The sequence below is a fragment of the Strix uralensis genome, chromosome 12 (assembly GCF_047716275.1).
Source record: "Strix uralensis isolate ZFMK-TIS-50842 chromosome 12, bStrUra1, whole genome shotgun sequence".
NCBI lineage: Eukaryota > Metazoa > Chordata > Aves > Strigiformes > Strigidae > Strix > Strix uralensis.
Window position 1 is genome coordinate 23,975,584 of NC_133983.1, and position 15,472 is coordinate 23,991,055.

The 15,472-nt window shown below is 70.6% G+C and overlaps 3 protein-coding genes across 6 annotated transcripts; 2 read left to right on the top strand and 1 right to left on the bottom strand.

Annotated features, from left to right (window-relative positions):
• The first annotated feature begins 1,500 nt into the window (after nucleotides 1–1,500).
• On the top strand, nucleotides 1,501–6,186 carry TUBB3 (tubulin beta 3 class III). Its single transcript, XM_074881389.1, has 6 exons — nucleotides 1,501–2,441; nucleotides 3,177–3,273; nucleotides 3,334–3,507; nucleotides 3,787–3,895; nucleotides 4,470–4,580; nucleotides 4,878–6,186. The coding sequence occupies exons 1-6, from the start codon at nucleotides 1,501–1,503 to the stop codon at nucleotides 5,951–5,953; spliced, it is 2,508 nt and encodes an 835-aa protein (XP_074737490.1). The 3' UTR covers nucleotides 5,954–6,186.
• A 1,026-nt stretch (nucleotides 6,187–7,212) lies between these two features.
• On the top strand, nucleotides 7,213–11,663 carry DEF8 (differentially expressed in FDCP 8 homolog). 3 transcript variants are annotated; one of them, XM_074882121.1, is made up of 12 exons: nucleotides 7,213–7,253; nucleotides 7,585–7,711; nucleotides 7,804–7,886; nucleotides 7,993–8,142; nucleotides 8,225–8,366; nucleotides 8,449–8,613; nucleotides 8,975–9,102; nucleotides 9,550–9,663; nucleotides 10,424–10,504; nucleotides 10,574–10,714; nucleotides 10,808–10,917; nucleotides 11,037–11,663. In XM_074882121.1, the coding sequence occupies exons 2-12, from the start codon at nucleotides 7,606–7,608 to the stop codon at nucleotides 11,140–11,142; spliced, it is 1,326 nt and encodes a 441-aa protein (XP_074738222.1). In that variant the 5' UTR covers nucleotides 7,213–7,253; nucleotides 7,585–7,605; the 3' UTR covers nucleotides 11,143–11,663. The 3 variants fall into 3 exon arrangements, 2 of the variants coding, with proteins under 2 accessions (XP_074738222.1, XP_074738221.1); XR_012630619.1 differs by lacking the exon at nucleotides 7,213–7,253 and having other exon boundaries at nucleotides 7,460–7,711; nucleotides 8,225–8,352; nucleotides 11,037–11,131; XM_074882120.1 differs by lacking the exon at nucleotides 7,213–7,253 and having other exon boundaries at nucleotides 7,463–7,711.
• Nucleotides 11,664–11,908: 245 nt separating this feature from the next.
• On the bottom strand, nucleotides 11,909–15,457 carry DBNDD1 (dysbindin domain containing 1). Of its 2 annotated transcripts, none has more exons than XM_074882127.1 (5): nucleotides 15,338–15,457; nucleotides 14,280–14,401; nucleotides 13,240–13,386; nucleotides 12,474–12,614; nucleotides 11,909–12,405 (listed from the first exon to the last, which is right to left on the bottom strand). In XM_074882127.1, exons 2-5 carry the CDS (start codon nucleotides 14,326–14,328, stop codon nucleotides 12,245–12,247), a joined length of 498 nt encoding a protein of 165 aa, XP_074738228.1. In that variant the 5' UTR covers nucleotides 14,329–14,401; nucleotides 15,338–15,457; the 3' UTR covers nucleotides 11,909–12,244. The 2 variants fall into 2 exon arrangements, with proteins under 2 accessions (XP_074738228.1, XP_074738229.1); XM_074882128.1 differs by having other exon boundaries at nucleotides 14,280–14,397; nucleotides 15,338–15,435.
• Nucleotides 15,458–15,472: the final 15 nt, after the last annotated feature.

A 15,472-nucleotide genomic window follows, 5' to 3' on the forward strand; every position in this document is an offset into this window, starting at 1 on the left:
TGCAGCGCTTTGCTGTGTCCCCTCCCCGGGGGTTGGGGCAGCACATCCAAATCCCACGGCACAGGAGCCCTGGCCGCTTCCCTGCGCCTTGGATTTGCAGACTCGGCGTTTTCTAGCTGCTCCCCAAGCCTCTGTTGATAAAGCTTAAAAATTCACGGCACGTACCGGCGCGCTTTTTAGCCGAGCAGCAGCCGGGAGAGGAGGAGGAGGAGGGGGGAAACCCGGTGGCTGTTGGTCTGGATTCCTCCTGCTTGCGTTTCCCAGGGGCCGAGTGGTGTTTTGCCGCTCTTTGCCTGGCGTCGGCTCGACGTCCGGCACGCGTTAACGGGAGCTCCCTACCGTGCCAGGGTGCTGGGCTTTGAGCGAGGCACCGTGACAGCCGGGGTCCCCCACCCTGTTCCCAACGCATCCAGCCAAGCCGCTTTCATCTGCGCCGGAGCCGCGGGGTGCTCTGTGCCACCGGGGAGGGTTCCCGCTGCCCCCCCGGGAAGGAGCGGAAGTGGCCGGTGGGAACAACCGCGGGATCGACCTTTTCATGGAGCCCTGAATAGCTCTTTGGCAGCTGAGCGGCTCCAGGCATCAACACCAACCGAAGGCACATGATGGTCAGATGGGTCCCGTGTCCCCCCCCCCGGCGCCGGGCTTTGCCGGGGCGCGGCATCGCCTTTAATCACGCCTTCGACGATCCCTATCGGATCCATCGCCCGTCCCATGGTGGCAAAACACCTTCCCCAGGGCTGAGCCAGGTGGGCGACTTGGCTCCTGCAGTGGGGAGGGTCCCACTGGGGTCCCCGAGGTGCCTGGACAACCCCTCCCCAAAGGCCGTGCAGGACCCCATGGTTCATTGACCTCCCAGGGCACACAGGGCCCGTGAGACCCCCCCCCAAGACATGCAGCCCCCCAGGGTGCAGGGATCCCCCCAGCACACGCAGCACCCCAGGACGCTTGGGGACCCCAAGGTGCGTGGATGCCTGTATGGGGCACACAGCCTCCCCCAAGGTGCACGGACCCCCCCAAGGGCATGTGGGACCCCCAGGCACACGGTGACCCTGAGCCATCGGGGTCCCCAGGGCTGTGCCGGGGGTCCGGTGGCCTCGGCAGCATCTCCCCTTGCTGCCGGGGTGCTGCTGTCATGCGGGTGCCCACCCTCCTCGGGAGGAGGAGCCGCGGGAGCCAGCTTTAAAGTGGGGCAGAGAAAGGGCCCTTTCTTCCCCATCCCCCTGGGCCGGCGGGCGCACGGCTGCGGGGACGCTGGCCAGGGCTGTCGAGGAGGCCGGCCGCCACACCGGGGGTCCCGGCAGGCGCACGGCATCCCCAGTTGGCGGGACCCCCCCCCGCACCCCCGTCCCCGATTCCTCCGCATCCCCTCGGCCTCGTCGCCGGGCGCTTCAGGAGCGCTGGCGGGGCAGGGCAGGGGCTCGAGGGGGGTGTGTGGGCGCTGTGGGGGGCCCCGGGGGCTCGGCCCCCAAGCGGGGGGACCCTGTGGTTGACGCAGGGGCCATGTCGACGCTGGCCCCCCTGCGCCTGCTGCGGGAGCCCTGGAATGCCAGCGAAGGCAACCAGAGCAACGCCACAGCTGGGGCCGGCAGCGCTTGGTGCCAGGGCCTCGACATCCCCAGCGAGCTCTTCCTGGCGCTGGGGCTGGTGAGCCTGGTGGAGAACCTGCTGGTGGTGGCCGCCATCCTGAAGAACAGGAACCTGCACTCGCCCACGTACTACTTCATCTGCTGCCTGGCCGTCTCCGACATGCTGGTGAGTGTCAGCAACCTGGCGGAGACGCTCTTCCTGCTGCTGCTGGAGCACGGCGTGCTGGTGGTCCGCGCCAGCATCGTCCGGCACATGGACAATGTCATTGACATGCTCATCTGCAGCTCCGTCGTGTCCTCCCTCTCCTTCCTGGGGGTCATCGCCGTGGACCGCTACATCACCATCTTCTACGCCCTGCGCTACCACAGCATCATGACACTGCAGCGGGCCGTGGTGACCATGGCCAGCGTCTGGCTGGCCAGCACCGTCTCCAGCACCATCTTCGTCACCTACTACCGCAACAACGCCATCCTCCTCTGCCTCATCGGCTTCTTCCTCTTCATGCTGGTCCTCATGCTGGTGCTCTACATCCACATGTTCGCCCTGGCCCGCCACCACCTCCGCAGCATCTCCAGCCAGCAGAAGCAGCCCACCGTCTACCGCAGCAGCAGCCTGAAGGGAGCCGTCACCCTCACCATCCTCCTGGGCGTCTTTTTCATCTGCTGGGGGCCCTTCTTCTTCCACCTCATCCTCATCGTCACCTGCCCCACCAACCCCTTCTGCACCTGCTTCTTCAGTTATTTCAACCTCTTCCACATCCTCATCATCTGCAACTCGGTGATTGACCCCCTCATCTACGCCTTCCGGAGCCAGGAGCTCCGGCGGACGCTGCGGGAGGTGGTGTTGTGCTCCTGGTAGGCAGCGGGACGCGAGTAACGGCACAGTCACCCCCGCCGCGGGACGGACGGACAGATGGACGGACGGGATACGCTGCGGGACGTCCCGCTCCGGTGCCCTGATCCGGGCTGACGGGTTCGCGGTACCCAATAAAGGCTCTTTGCAGTGATGCTGTGGCCGTGCAGCCCCCGGGGGAGCCCCGGGGCGGGGCGGGGGGGGGGTGTCGGCCCTTCCCGGCCCCACCGTTTATTCGAAGCTCGGTCGCTCCCGGTTGTCGGGAAGGGACCGGGGGAGGCGACCGGGAGGCACTGGCGAGGCGTTGGAGCAGCCCCGGGGCGCGGGGCGGCGGGAGGCCGGTCCCCACGGCGCGGGGGGGAGTGGGGGGCGGCCACGGCCGCCCCCGGACAAAGGGTCCCGCCGCCGCCTTTGTTCTCGGCCGCGCCCGCCGCCGCCCGCCCCGGCCCCGCGGGGGCTCCCGGCTCCCGGGACCCCCCTGGGGATCCCCCCACGCCCTGTCCCTGTCCCCCCCGTGACGGGACACGGGGTGGGTGTGTGTGTGTGTGTGTGTGTGTGTGTGTGTGTGTGGGTGTGTGTGTGTGTGTCCCGCCGCGGCCCCGGGATGCTCCCGCCGTTCTGGGTGGTCCCTGTCCTCCGCCGCCCTCCCCATCCCGCGGATACCGGGGTCCCCCCGCGTGCCGGGGCGGGGGGGACCCTGCACCCCCCCTTCATGGGTGCCCCCCCCCACCCCCCAGCGGTGGTACCGGGGTCCCCGGGCCGGCGGGGCGGGGCGGGCCGGGCCGGGCGGTGCCGCAGGGGCCGTTGCGGCGCTGCGGCGGCGGCCGCCGATTGGTTGGGGGGCGGCGGTGACGTCAGCGCCCGGCCCGGTGCGGCGCGAGGCGCCGATAAAAGCCGCGGCGGCGGCGGGGCCTCCCCCCGCGCTCCCGGTGCCGCTCCTCCGCTCCGCTCCGCTCCCGCTCCCGCTGCCGCGCCCGCTCCCGTCCCGCTCCGCTCCGGCCCCGCAGCACCATGAGGGAGATCGTCCACATCCAGGCGGGGCAATGCGGCAACCAGATCGGCGCCAAGGTAACGGCGGCCCCGCCCCGCCGCTGCGGAGCCGACCGGCGGACAAAGACCCCCCGTTCCCATCCCCCTCTGCCCACCCCCACCCCCCCTCCCCCCGTTCCCGCCGCACCGGGAGGACAAAGGGCCCCGCCCCCCCCCGGCCTTTGTCCGCCCTTCAGCACCGCGGACAGCGCCCGCCCGCCCCGCCGCCAGGGGGCGCCCTGCCCGGGGGGGGGGGGGGGGGGGCTGTTCGGTGTCTCTCTCTGTGTCCCCCCCTCGCTGAGCCCTGTCCCCCCCCAGTTTTGGGAGGTGATCAGCGACGAGCACGGCATCGACCCCAGCGGCAACTACGTGGGCGACTCCGACCTGCAGCTGGAGCGCATCAGCGTCTACTACAATGAGGCCTCCTGTAAGCGACCCCCCCCCCACCCTGGGGGTCCCCGGCACCCCCCGGGCAGGGCAGACCAGCACCCCACCCTGAGCACCCCCTGTCCCTTCCCCTCCCCGGTGCAGGCAGGGCTTGGCTTTGCTGGGGTGGGGCAGGGGGGGGCAAATAGTTGAGGGGATCCTGGGGGGGGCAGGGGGACACACATGTGCACCCACCCCGCGGGACTCTGTGGTTTGGGGGGGACATGACACACCCAGCCCTGGGGGACCCTGAGGTTTGGGGAAGGGGGGGCAGACAAGTGCACCCAGCCCCAGGGGACCCTGTGGTTTGGGGAAACACACACACACACACACCCCCAGTTCCATGCGACCCCCCCACTTTGTGGGGGGGGAAAAGGGTGCACCCAGCTGCATGGGGACCCCGTGGTTTGGGGGGGACACACCCCCCCAGCCCTGTGGCACCCTGCAGTGTGGGGGGTGGGACACACAACATGTGCACCCAGCCCCATGGGGACCCCGCAGGGTGTGGGGGGACACCCCGGGGTGGGGGGGGGGCGAGCAGCAGGTCCCCCCCTGCGGCACGGGCTCTCTCGCAGCTCACAAGTACGTGCCTCGCGCCATCCTGGTGGACCTGGAGCCGGGGACGATGGACAGCGTGCGCTCGGGCGCCTTCGGCCACCTCTTCCGCCCCGACAACTTCATCTTCGGTAGGTCCCCGGGGAGGGCGACGCCATCCCCCTCCTCCCCAGACCCCTCCTGGGCCGTCGCCGTCCTCGGGGCGCTGGGCGGCGGGTGCCTCCCCCACCCTCGCCGCGGGCCCCGGCGCAGCCGGCACGCTGCCAAACCTCTGCGCCTTCCCCTTCCCACCCCGCCCCGGCCTCAGATCTTGCCGATGCCGCCGCCGGCAGCGCCCCGTCCCCTCCCCGGCGTGGGCGCAGGGGTGCCGGCGGCCATCGGGTGCCTTTATTTTTTTTTCCTCCCCCCCCCCCCCCCCACCTTGGCAGGGCAGAGCGGGGCCGGGAACAACTGGGCCAAGGGTCACTACACGGAGGGGGCTGAGCTGGTGGACTCGGTGCTGGACGTGGTGCGGAAGGAGTGTGAGAACTGCGACTGCCTCCAAGGCTTCCAGCTGACCCACTCGCTGGGCGGTGGCACCGGCTCCGGCATGGGCACCCTCCTCATCAGCAAGGTGCGGGAGGAGTATCCCGACCGCATCATGAACACTTTCAGCGTGGTGCCGTCCCCCAAGGTGTCGGACACGGTGGTGGAGCCCTACAACGCCACGCTCTCCATCCACCAGCTGGTGGAGAACACGGATGAGACCTACTGCATCGATAACGAAGCTCTCTATGACATCTGCTTCCGCACCCTCAAGCTGGCCACCCCCACCTACGGCGACCTCAACCACCTCGTTTCGGCCACCATGAGCGGCGTCACCACCTCCCTCCGCTTCCCCGGCCAACTCAACGCCGACCTCCGCAAGTTGGCCGTCAACATGGTGCCCTTCCCGCGGCTCCACTTCTTCATGCCGGGCTTCGCCCCGCTGACAGCCCGTGGCAGCCAGCAGTACCGCGCCCTCACTGTCCCCGAGCTCACCCAGCAGATGTTCGACGCCAAGAACATGATGGCCGCCTGCGACCCCCGCCACGGCCGCTACCTCACCGTGGCCACCGTCTTCCGGGGCCGCATGTCCATGAAGGAGGTGGACGAGCAGATGCTGGCCATCCAGAGCAAGAACAGCTCCTACTTCGTGGAGTGGATCCCCAACAACGTCAAGGTGGCCGTCTGCGACATCCCCCCGCGGGGGCTGAAGATGTCTTCCACCTTCATCGGCAACAGCACGGCCATCCAGGAGCTCTTCAAGCGCATCTCGGAGCAGTTCACGGCCATGTTCCGCCGCAAAGCCTTCCTCCACTGGTACACGGGCGAGGGGATGGACGAGATGGAGTTCACCGAGGCCGAGAGCAACATGAACGACCTGGTGTCCGAGTACCAGCAGTACCAGGACGCCACGGCCGAGGAAGAGGGCGAGATGTACGAGGATGACGAGGAGGAGTCGGAGGCGCAGGGCGCCAAGTGATGCCCGACAGCCCCCCCCACCCTCCGCCGCCCGCACCCCCTCCCTCCAGCTTCGCGCTGCCGCCCCCCAGCCGGGCTCCCCCCCGCGTGTCCCTTCGGTGTCTCCTGACCCCGCCCCCCCCTGAGCCGGCTCGGCCCCCCACCCCCTCCTCCTGCCTCCCCCCTTTTTGTTTTTTACTGGTTCGTGTCTATTATTTTTTTTGAATACTTAATAAATTTATTGCTGTCCAGGTACCACCTGTCTGCGGCTCCTGGGGACACACACACACACACACACACTGGGGCAGGTCGTGGGGCTCAATTCCGCCCCCCCAAGCCATTCCCATAGAGGGGGACAGTTGGGGACCCCCTAAGCCCAAGCTGTGACAACGCCCTGTCCCTCGTGTCAGCCCCTGAGTCCCCCCAGGGCGTGCACTGCCCCACACCCTCCTGCCCCACAGGTCCAGCCCCCCCAGGGCTGGGGAGTGCAGGTGCCCCCCTCACCCGGCTGCACCTTTGTCCCCACTGTCACCCTTCTCCAGGGTGGGGTGGGGGGCGGTGGCTGCCCCCTCCCTGTGCCAGGACAGCGCTGGCCCCTTGTCCCCCCAACCAAGGTGGGGGCACAGACCCCAGGGTGCTCCCCCAGCCCCAGGCACGTGCCTGGCTTTGGGGGATTGGGGGTACCCCCAGCTCTGGGGAACACCAACTCCAACCCTACTGACCCTGGGGGGGGGGAACAAGGCTGTGTTGCCATGGGGCTGCAGCCCTCCCCCCCCCCCCCCCCCCGGGGCTGCTGCTCCCTCCTGGGGGTCCCTGTGGGGAGTGGGGCTGGGGGCTCTGGGGCCAGGACGCTATAGGGGTGGGTGCTATGGGGCTGGGGGCTCTGGGGACCGGGAGCTGTGGGGCTGGAGGCTATAGGGACAAGGATCTATGGGGCTGGGGGCTCTGGGACAAGGAGCTATGGGGCTGGGGGCTATAGGGACAAGGATCTATGGGGCTGGGGGCTATAGGGACAAGGAGCTATGGGGCTGGGGGCTCTGGGGACCGGGAGCTGTGGGGCTGTGGGCTCTGGGGCAGAGAGCCGTGGGGCGTGGTTGGGGGGCAGGAAAGGCCGTGGGTGCGGTTAGGGGGGTTCCAGGCCCGTGGGTCAGGTCGCCGCGTCCGCGTTGCCCGCCTCCCCCCCGCATGGCGGCCCCGCCCGGGGGCGGAGGGTGCGGCTCGGTCCGCCGGCCGCCAGGGGGCGCCAGCGGCGGGCGGGGGGGGCGGGGCCGCCGGGCGGGGCGGGGCCGGCCGGGAAGAGGCGGGGGGCGGCGCGCGCTGCGGTGAGCGGGGCGGGGGCGCTGCCCCCTGGCGGGCGGGCGGGGCCGCGGGGCCTGGGGAAAGGGGGTGCACGGGGGGGGCGCTGGGGGGGCTGCGCAGTAAGGGGGTGCGGGGGGGGCTGCGCAATATGGGGGGGCGGCGCTGCCACCCAGGCAAAGAGCCTGGTGGGAGCGGCGGGGACCCCCCGATGGGGAGAAACGTGCGGGGGGGACGTAGGGTGCGGGGATGGGGTGTCTGGGCCGGGCAGGGCGGGGGCCGCGGGCGGAGGGGGCGGAGGGACGGGTTTGTCCACGGGGTGCCGGTGCCGGTGCCAGTGCCGGGTGTCGGTGCCAGGGTGCCGGTGCCGGGGCGGCGATGGCGTACGACGAGCGGCTGGCCCGCTTCCGCCAGGCCCACCTCAACCCCTTCAACAAGGCCCCCGAGCAGCAGGAGCGCCCCGACGGGGGGGCCCCCAGCCCAGGTGGGTGCTGACCCCCCGTTGCCCCGCCCTGCCCCACGGCGGGGGTGGGCAGGCGGTTCCCACCCCCCCACGCGGCGCTCGCCCCGTTGCAGCCCGGCCGCCGGATCCGTCCCCGGGGGACCCCGAGGGCGCCCTGGACCTGGGCCTGGCCGAGGATCACTTCTCCCGCCCCGTGGTGAGTGGGGCTGGGAAGGGAGGAAAAATGGGGCTGTGTGGGGCGGGGGGGGCGCTGCTGGCCCGCTCTCCCCCTCCTCCTCCTCATCCTCCTCCCGCCGCCGCAGGGCCTGATCCTGGCGTCGGACGTGCAGCAGCTGCGCCAGGCCATCGAGGAGTGCAAGCGGGCGATCCTGGCGCTGCCCGAGCACTCGGAGCGGCAGAAGGACGCGGTGGTGCGGCTCATCCACCTCCGCCTCAAGCTGCAGGAGCTCAAGGTGAGCCCAGGGGCTGGGGGTCTCCGTAGCTGGGGTTGGGGGGGGGGCCACGCTGATACACACACCCCCCCACCATCCGCAGGACCCCGGCGAGGATGAGCCCAACATCCGGGTGGTGCTGGAGCATCGCTTCTACAAGGAGAAGAGCAAGAGCGTGAAGCAGACGTGCGACAAGTGCAGCACCATCATCTGGGGCCTCATCCAGACCTGGTACACCTGCACAGGTGGGGCTGGGAACCCCCCACACACATCCCTGTCCCTCTCTGTCCCCACGCTGATGGCTGTCGGTCCCCACCACCACCCCAGGGTGCTACTACCGGTGCCACAGCAAGTGCCTGCCGCTGGTGAGCAAGGCCTGCGTGCGGGCCAAGGTCAGCCATCAGGCCGAGTACCAGCTCAGCATCTGCCCCGAGAGCGGGCTGGACAGCCAGGACTACCGCTGCGCCGAGTGCCGTGCCCCCGTCTCCCTCCGTGAGGCTGCTGCGGCGTGGGGCTGGGGGTGGTGTGGGGCTGGGCTCCTCTGGGGGCCATGTGGGGCTTGGGGGGAGCATGGGGCTTGGGGGATATGTGGGGTGGGCTCCTTTGGGGGCTGACTGGGGCTGGGGGGGCTGTGGGATGTGTGGGGCTGGGGGAAGCTGAAGGTTGTGGCTCTGGGGAGCTGGGGCGGGTCGGGGCTGGGGGGGGGTTCCCCAGCGCATGGAAAGGGGACATGGGGGTCCCGTGGTGTCCCCGGGGCGGGTGCATGGTGTGGGGCAAGCGGGGCGCGGTGCCGGCACCGAGGCGCGTGCCAATGCGCGTGCCAATGCGTGTGCCAATGCGTGTGCCGCCGCAGGGGGGGTGCCCAGCGAGGCCCGGCAGTGCGACTACACCGGCCTCTACTACTGCAGCAGCTGCCACTGGAACGACCTGGCTGTCGTGCCCGCCCGCGCCATCCACAACTGGGACTTCGAGCCCCGCAAGGTGCCCCTGGGCTGGGGTGGGGGCTCGGGGGTGCCCAGGGTCCCTGAGGGGGGCTGTGGGCCTGGTCATGGGGGTCCCTTGGGGCCATGTGTCTGGCTAGAGAGAGGTCACTTGGGGGGCCGTGTCCTTGGTAATGGGGGTCCCTGGGGGCTGTGTCACTGGTTAGAGGTCACCTGGGGGGCCCTGTCCCCAGTCATGGGGGTCCCTTGGGCCCATTTCCCTGGTTAGAGGTCACTTGGGGGGGGGGCATGTCCCTGGTCATGGGGGTCCCTGGGGGCTGTGTCCCTAGCTAAAGATCACTTGGTCATGGGGGTCCTTAGAGGTCACCTGGGGGGCCATGTCCCCAGGCAGGGGTCACTTGGGGGTCTGCGTCCCTGGTTAGAGGTGATTTGGGGAGCCATGTGCCGGCCCGGTGGCCGCAGGGTGACGGTGGCCGCGGGCGGGCAGGTCTCGCGCTGCAGCATGCGGTACCTGGCGCTGATGGTGTCGCGGCCGGTGCTGAAGCTGCGGGAGATCAACCCGCTGCTCTTCAACTACGTGGAGGAGCTGGTGGAGATCCGGGTGAGTGGGGCAGGTGGGGGAGCAGGAGGGACTTGGGGACCCCACTGGGTCCCAAAAATGGGGTGGGGGTCAGGGTGGAGGGTGACAAACTGCTACGGGGCTGAACTTATATCAGCACTAGCGTGGCCAGCAGGGACAGGGAAGGGATCTGACCCCTGTGCTCGGCACTGGTGAGGCCGCCCCTCGATGAGTGGGTTCAGTTTTGGGCCCCTCACTCCAAAAAGGCCATTGAATGGCTCGAGCGTGTCCAGAGAAGGGCAACGGAGCTGGTGCAGGGTCCGGAGCACAGGTCTGATGGGGAGCGGCTGAGGGAACTGGGGGGGTTTAGTCTGGAGAAGAGGAGGCTGAGGGGAGACCTCATGGCCCTCTCCAACTCCCTGACAGGAGGGTGCAGAGAGGGGGGATGAGTCTCCTGAGCCAAGGAACCAGCGCCAGGGCAAGAGGGAATGGCCTCAAGCTGCGCCAGGGCAGGGTCAGACTGGCTCTTAGGAAGGATTTCTTTGCAGAAGGGGTTGTTGGGCGTTGGAATGGGCTGCCCAGGGCAGGGGGGGAGTCCCCATCCCTGGAGGGGTTGAAGAGTTGGGCTGACCCAGCGCTGAGGGATCTGGTGGAGTTGGGAACGGTCAGGGTGAGGTTCATGGTTGGACTGGAGGAGCTTCAAGGGCTTTTCCCAACCTGGAGGATTCTGGGATTCTGTGAACTTGACCTGGCCTGACTTTGCCCCCATTGCATCCCTATTCCTGTCCCCGTCCCCCCGCAGAAGCTGCGCCAGGACATCCTGCTGATGAAGCCTTACTTCATCACCTGCAAGGAGGCGATGGAGGCGCGGCTGCTGCTGCAGGTCAGGGGCAGTGGGGTGACAGGGACGGCGCGGGGCGGGACAGCGGGATGACAGCCTGTCCGCCCGCAGCTGCAGGACCGCCAGCACTTTGTGGAGAACGACGAGATGTACTCGCTGCAGGACCTGATCGACATCGAAGCCGGGCGCTTGAGCTGCTCCCTGACTGAGATCCACACGCTTTTCGCGAAGCACATCAAGCTGGACTGCGAGGTGAGCCCAAGGGGGGGCCAGCGGCGTTTTGGGGGGGGTCTAGTGGGGTCCCCGCCGGACGTTGTTGGGACCCTGTGCCCACTCCTGCCACAGCGCTGCCAGGCGAAAGGCTTCGTCTGCGAGCTCTGCAAGGAGGGCGACGTGCTCTTCCCCTTCGACAGCCACACCTCCGTCTGCACCGACTGCTCCGCCGTCTTCCACCGGTACGGCCGCACCGGGGAGCCCCGCTGCCCACCGGCAGGGCACCGGGAGCTGGCGGGGAGGGAGGGGGGGACACACACGGGGCCGGTGGGGTGATGCGGGGCTTGTCCCCTCCCCGCAGGGACTGCTACTACGACAACTCCACCACCTGCCCCAAGTGCGCCCGGCTGAGCCTGCGCAAGCAGTCCCTCTTCCAGGACTCCGAGGGCACCGAGGCAGAGCCCTGAATTTGGGGGGGGTGGGGGGGGGGACGACACCAGGCACCACGGCTGCCCCCCACCACCCCCAGCACCCGCTATGGGGCCCTGGGATGGATGCGGGCGGCCCCATGGCTGTTTGGGGGCTGGGGTGGCCGCGACCCTCTGCCCGCAGGGACAGGGGGGTCACTGCCGCACCCCAGCCGCTCCCCGGGGGCCGGTTACCGACCGGCAGCAGCTCCCGCCATCCCGGCCCTGGGTGCAGGCAGGGGTGCAGGCAGGGGGCGAGCATGCCGGCTGAGCCAGAGCGATGGGTGCTGCCGGGGAGGGCAAGCCCCCCCCGCCCCTGCTCCAGACACTACCAGGATAACGCTGCTGATTCTGGGGGAAAACACCCGGTTTCCCCCCACCCCACGGCACTACGAACACCCCGGTTCCCGGGGCAGGGCTGGGGCTGGGCAGGGCACGGTGTGGGGCTGCTGCCCCCCCTCTCCCAGACCCCCGCCCCCCCGGTTTCCTGTAGCATTAACGAGGCCTCTTTGCGCAACCCAGCACTGGTCTCCCTGCTTTGGGGCTGGGGGGGGTGGACATGGGGGGGGGGGGGCGGACCGCTTGTGGCGCTGGGGGGGGGATGTCAGCGTTCGCATGGCGTGATGTCATCGGTGAGGCCATCCCTGGTCTCCCAGGCCACAGCCAGGCTCCCCCCGGTCCCCCCCACCATGGGGTTCCCCATATCCCACCCCCCCAACTCCAGTTCCCCCTACCCCGCGGTGACGGAGACGGGCAGAGGCGGTGGTGGGTCGCTCGGTTTTACCGAAACACGGCGCTGCTACATGAGAACCAGGTGGGCACCGGCACTGGCCCCCCCCCCAGCCACCGCTCCGGGTAGCCCCAGGGGAGGGTGGGGGAGCCGGTTGCCCCTTCCCCACAATCCGGGGGGGGGGCTCCAGGCCACCAGCTTTGGCCTGGGGGCTGCCTGTGCCCCCCACACACCAGTCCTGTGCCCCGGCCGGCGGCGGGGACGGGCTCCAACGGTACCGGGGATGAAGGGAAGCGACTGACACCGGCCTGTCCCTCCCTGTCCGTCCCCTGGCGTGTCCCTACGTCCGTCCCCCCCGGGCCGGGGCAGGCCCTAGGGCTCCCGTGGCCGCTCGGCGGGCAAGAAGGCATCCGGGGGTCCCGGCGGCAGCTCCGGGTCGCTGAGGTGCTTCTTCTCCCGACCCTGCTCCCGCGCTCGGGTCCAGGAGGGCGAGCGCAGGTACCCGGCCCGCGGCACCGCCTGCGGCTGCAGCCCTGCGGGGACAGACGGCTCAGGGCCTTGCTGGACGGACGGACGGACGGACGGGCGGGCGCTCGCTCACCGCTGGGCGATTCTCCGGCCGCGTTCTCCTCGTCGGAGTCGGCGAAAACCTCGGCCAGTTCTTGGTCCGACATGTCGGTCAGCTCCGTCAGGTCCAGCAGGTCGAAGTGCACCTCCAGCGAGGAGACGCTGCTCAGGGGCTCTGCGGGCGACGCGACGCCCCGGGGATGGGCTGCGAGCAGCGGGCTGGGTGCCCCAGGAGGCTGCCGGGTGCGTGGGGGGAGCCGGGGAGGGGGGACACGAGGGGCTCGGCGGGGGCAGTGACCAGTTGGGGGGTGGCAGGGGGTGCTAAGGGCAGGCAGGGAGCCTGGGGACAGGCAGGGGATGTGAGGGGAGACCCTGCCTGTGGAGATGCTGGGGGACCCCAGGGACAGGCAGGAGATGCTGTGGGCGGGCAGGAGATGCCAGGGCACAGGCAGGAGACCCCAGGGGCTGGCAGGGGATGCGAGGGGACAGGCAGGAGTCCTCCGGGGCTTGCAGGGACCCTGAGGGAAGGCAGGAGATGCTGTGGGTAGGGAGGGGACCCCAGGAACTGGCAGGAGATGCTATGGGCAGGCAGGGGACCCCAGAAACATGCAGGGGACCCCAGAAACAGGCAGGAGATGCTGTGGGCAGGCAGGAGACCCCAGGGGCTGGCAGGGGATGTGAGGGGACAGGCAGGGGACTCTAGGGGCTGGCAGGGACCCTGAGGGAAGGCAGGAGATGCTGTGGGCAGGCAGGGGACACGAGGGGAGAGGCAGGGGCCACCCGCACAGGGCCACACTCACGTCTGCGCTCGGTGACCTGCAGCAGGCCGGCGCTGGGGATCGGGATGCCACCCTGCTCCTCCGCGGGGACTCCAGGGGTCTCCTGGGCCGGCCCATGGGTGGGGGTCCCTGCTGGGCGCTCCGGGACCAGCGTCTCCTTGCCGAGCTCTGCGATACCAGCACCTGCCACGTCGGTGACAGCAGCTCCCTCCCAGGGACCCCGCCAGCCCCCTCGGGGTTATCCCGGCTGAGGGGGATGAGGGCAGCGGGACCCCCCGGGAGGGCCCGGGGAGGGGGGACAGGCAGAGCTGCCCAGGTCCCAGACCCCCGTGCCAGCAGCCGGCAGCCCTGCACCCCCCCGCCCCGCGCAGCCCCTTTGTGTCGGCGAGACAAAAGCGCGGCCTGTGCCGGAGCCCAGACAAGGGGCGGTTTGTCTCCCGGCAAAAGCCGGGGGGACCGAGGCGCCCGCGGTCGTGGCACAGCCCGTGGTCGTGGCAGCACCATGCCCAGGCCCCCAGCCCACCTGGTGCTGGGGCAGGATGAAGCTGGTGGCACCACATGCCACCGGGCCCTGCTGTCACCGCGCTGCCGGGCACGATGGCACGGGGACGGGCATCTCCTCCTTCCCCCTGGGATGGTGGCAGCGGGGCAGGGGACAGGGTTCCCCCCACCCAAAGGAGCCGGGATGGGGAAAGGGACATTCGGGGGGTGTTTGCTTCCTGTTCCCAGTACACAGAGCAGCAGGACACTGGTGCCCCAACATCAGCTTTGCCGCGTCCTGACCCCGCAGGGTGGGACCGGGCACCCCACGCTGCTGGCACCTTCCCTCCGGCCAGGAAACGGGGTCCCCACCCCGCTCCAATGCCAGGAAGAGCTCCCGGGGACACACACACACACACAGGGGCTGCCTGCTCCTGCTCCCATCCCACCCCACTGTGGTGCCCAGTCCTGGTGGGTGACGCGACGGCGGTGTCACCGTATGGAGCGCGTCCTCCCCTGCCATCAGCAGCCTCCAGGCCCCACTCTCCCCCCCTGAAACCCGCCCCCAAACCCCCACCCACCGGGGTGCTGGTCCCTGCCGCAGAAATCCCCTCTGGCCTCCGCCTGCATGGTCTCACGGTCTCACCGCGCCGGCCACGCCGCCGGCCACGCCACACCGCTCCGGCCTGGGCTCACCGGCTGCCTGGCGGGGAGCGGGGCCGGCGTCAGGGCTCCCGCCGCTCTGCTGACTCACGTCAATCCGCAGAGCCGGGCAGCACCCGGTACCGGCCACCCCACCGGCAGCCACCCCGCTCCTGGCCGGTGGCTGGCCCGATGGCACCGTTGTCCCCCAGAAGGGCCCGGTGCTACAGGAGGGCACGGCCGGGGCTGCCACCGTGCGTGGGGCACACACAGGAGGGACAGGCGTGCGCGGGAGCCCTGGCCCCCCCTGTGTCGCCAGGTAGGACCCCCCGCTGCAGTCCCCCCACCCTCCCCGATACCGGGGTGCCCCCCAGCTGCACCGGCACGGCCACCTCCCCGTCCCCGAGCGCCCCATCCCTCGGCGCTGCTGCACCGGCACCAGCACACCTGAACCGGGGTGTCTGCCCCAGCACCCCCCCTCTGCCTGGCACCCCCCCGCACCTCAGCCTGCCCCACGCACCCCGTACCCTGGCCTGGCACCCCAAGTCCTGAGGGCGCCCCACTGTACCCCCACATGCTGTGGGCACCCCACTGCACCCCCACACCCCCTGGGCACCCCACTGCAGCCCCACGTCCCGTGGGCACCCCGCTGCACACCACACCCCCCTCCCTGACTCTGCCTGCAGACGCACCCCCCCCTCCCCGCGCTGTCCCCTCTCGCACCGTTCCCCAGCCCCCCCCATCCCACCGACCCCCCACTCCTGCCGCCGGGCACCCCCCAACACGCCCCCCCCCGCCCTCGCACACCCCCCCCTCACACCCCCCCTTGCACACACACACCCCCCCCCCCGCCCTACATCTCCCTGTGCACCCCCGCCCCCCTCCCGCCCCGCGGGGCCCGGCCCGGTTCCGCCCGCTGCGGGCCCGGGGCCGCGGTGATGGGCGCGTCGGTCCGTTGCCCGCCCGCCCGCTGCCCTCTCACTCCCCCCGCCCTCACCTGCGGTGCTGGCCGCTCCCGGAGCCTCCATGGGCCGGTGCCGGGGCCGGTGCTGGGCGGGGCGGGCCCGGTGCCAGCCCGCAGCCCGCACGGTCCTGCCCGCCGCGGCGGGGGCGGTGCTGGGGGCGGCGCGGG

Coding starts and splice junctions, on each gene's coding strand:
- TUBB3 (XM_074881389.1), top strand. CDS start 1,501: ATGTCGACGCTGGCCCCCCTGCGCCTGCTGCGGGAGCCCTGGAATGCC. Junction 2,442..3,176: donor GAGGTGGTGTTGTGCTCCTG/GTAGGCAGCGGG, acceptor CCCACCCCCCAG/CGGTGGTACCGGGGTCCCCG. Junction 3,508..3,786: donor GCAACCAGATCGGCGCCAAG/GTAACGGCGGCC, acceptor GTCCCCCCCCAG/TTTTGGGAGGTGATCAGCGA.
- DEF8 (XM_074882120.1), top strand. CDS start 7,477: ATGGGGTGTCTGGGCCGGGCAGGGCGGGGGCCGCGGGCGGAGGGGGCG. Junction 7,712..7,803: donor CGGGGGGGCCCCCAGCCCAG/GTGGGTGCTGAC, acceptor GCCCCGTTGCAG/CCCGGCCGCCGGATCCGTCC. Junction 10,918..11,036: donor TGCTCCGCCGTCTTCCACCG/GTACGGCCGCAC, acceptor CCCTCCCCGCAG/GGACTGCTACTACGACAACT.
- DBNDD1 (XM_074882127.1), bottom strand. CDS start 14,328: ATGCAGGCGGAGGCCAGAGGGGATTTCTGCGGCAGGGACCAGCACCCC. Junction 13,387..14,279: donor CGGCAGGGACCAGCACCCCG/GTGGGTGGGGGT, acceptor CTGGTATCGCAG/AGCTCGGCAAGGAGACGCTG. Junction 12,406..12,473: donor GGCCGGAGAATCGCCCAGCG/GTGAGCGAGCGC, acceptor CTGTCCCCGCAG/GGCTGCAGCCGCAGGCGGTG.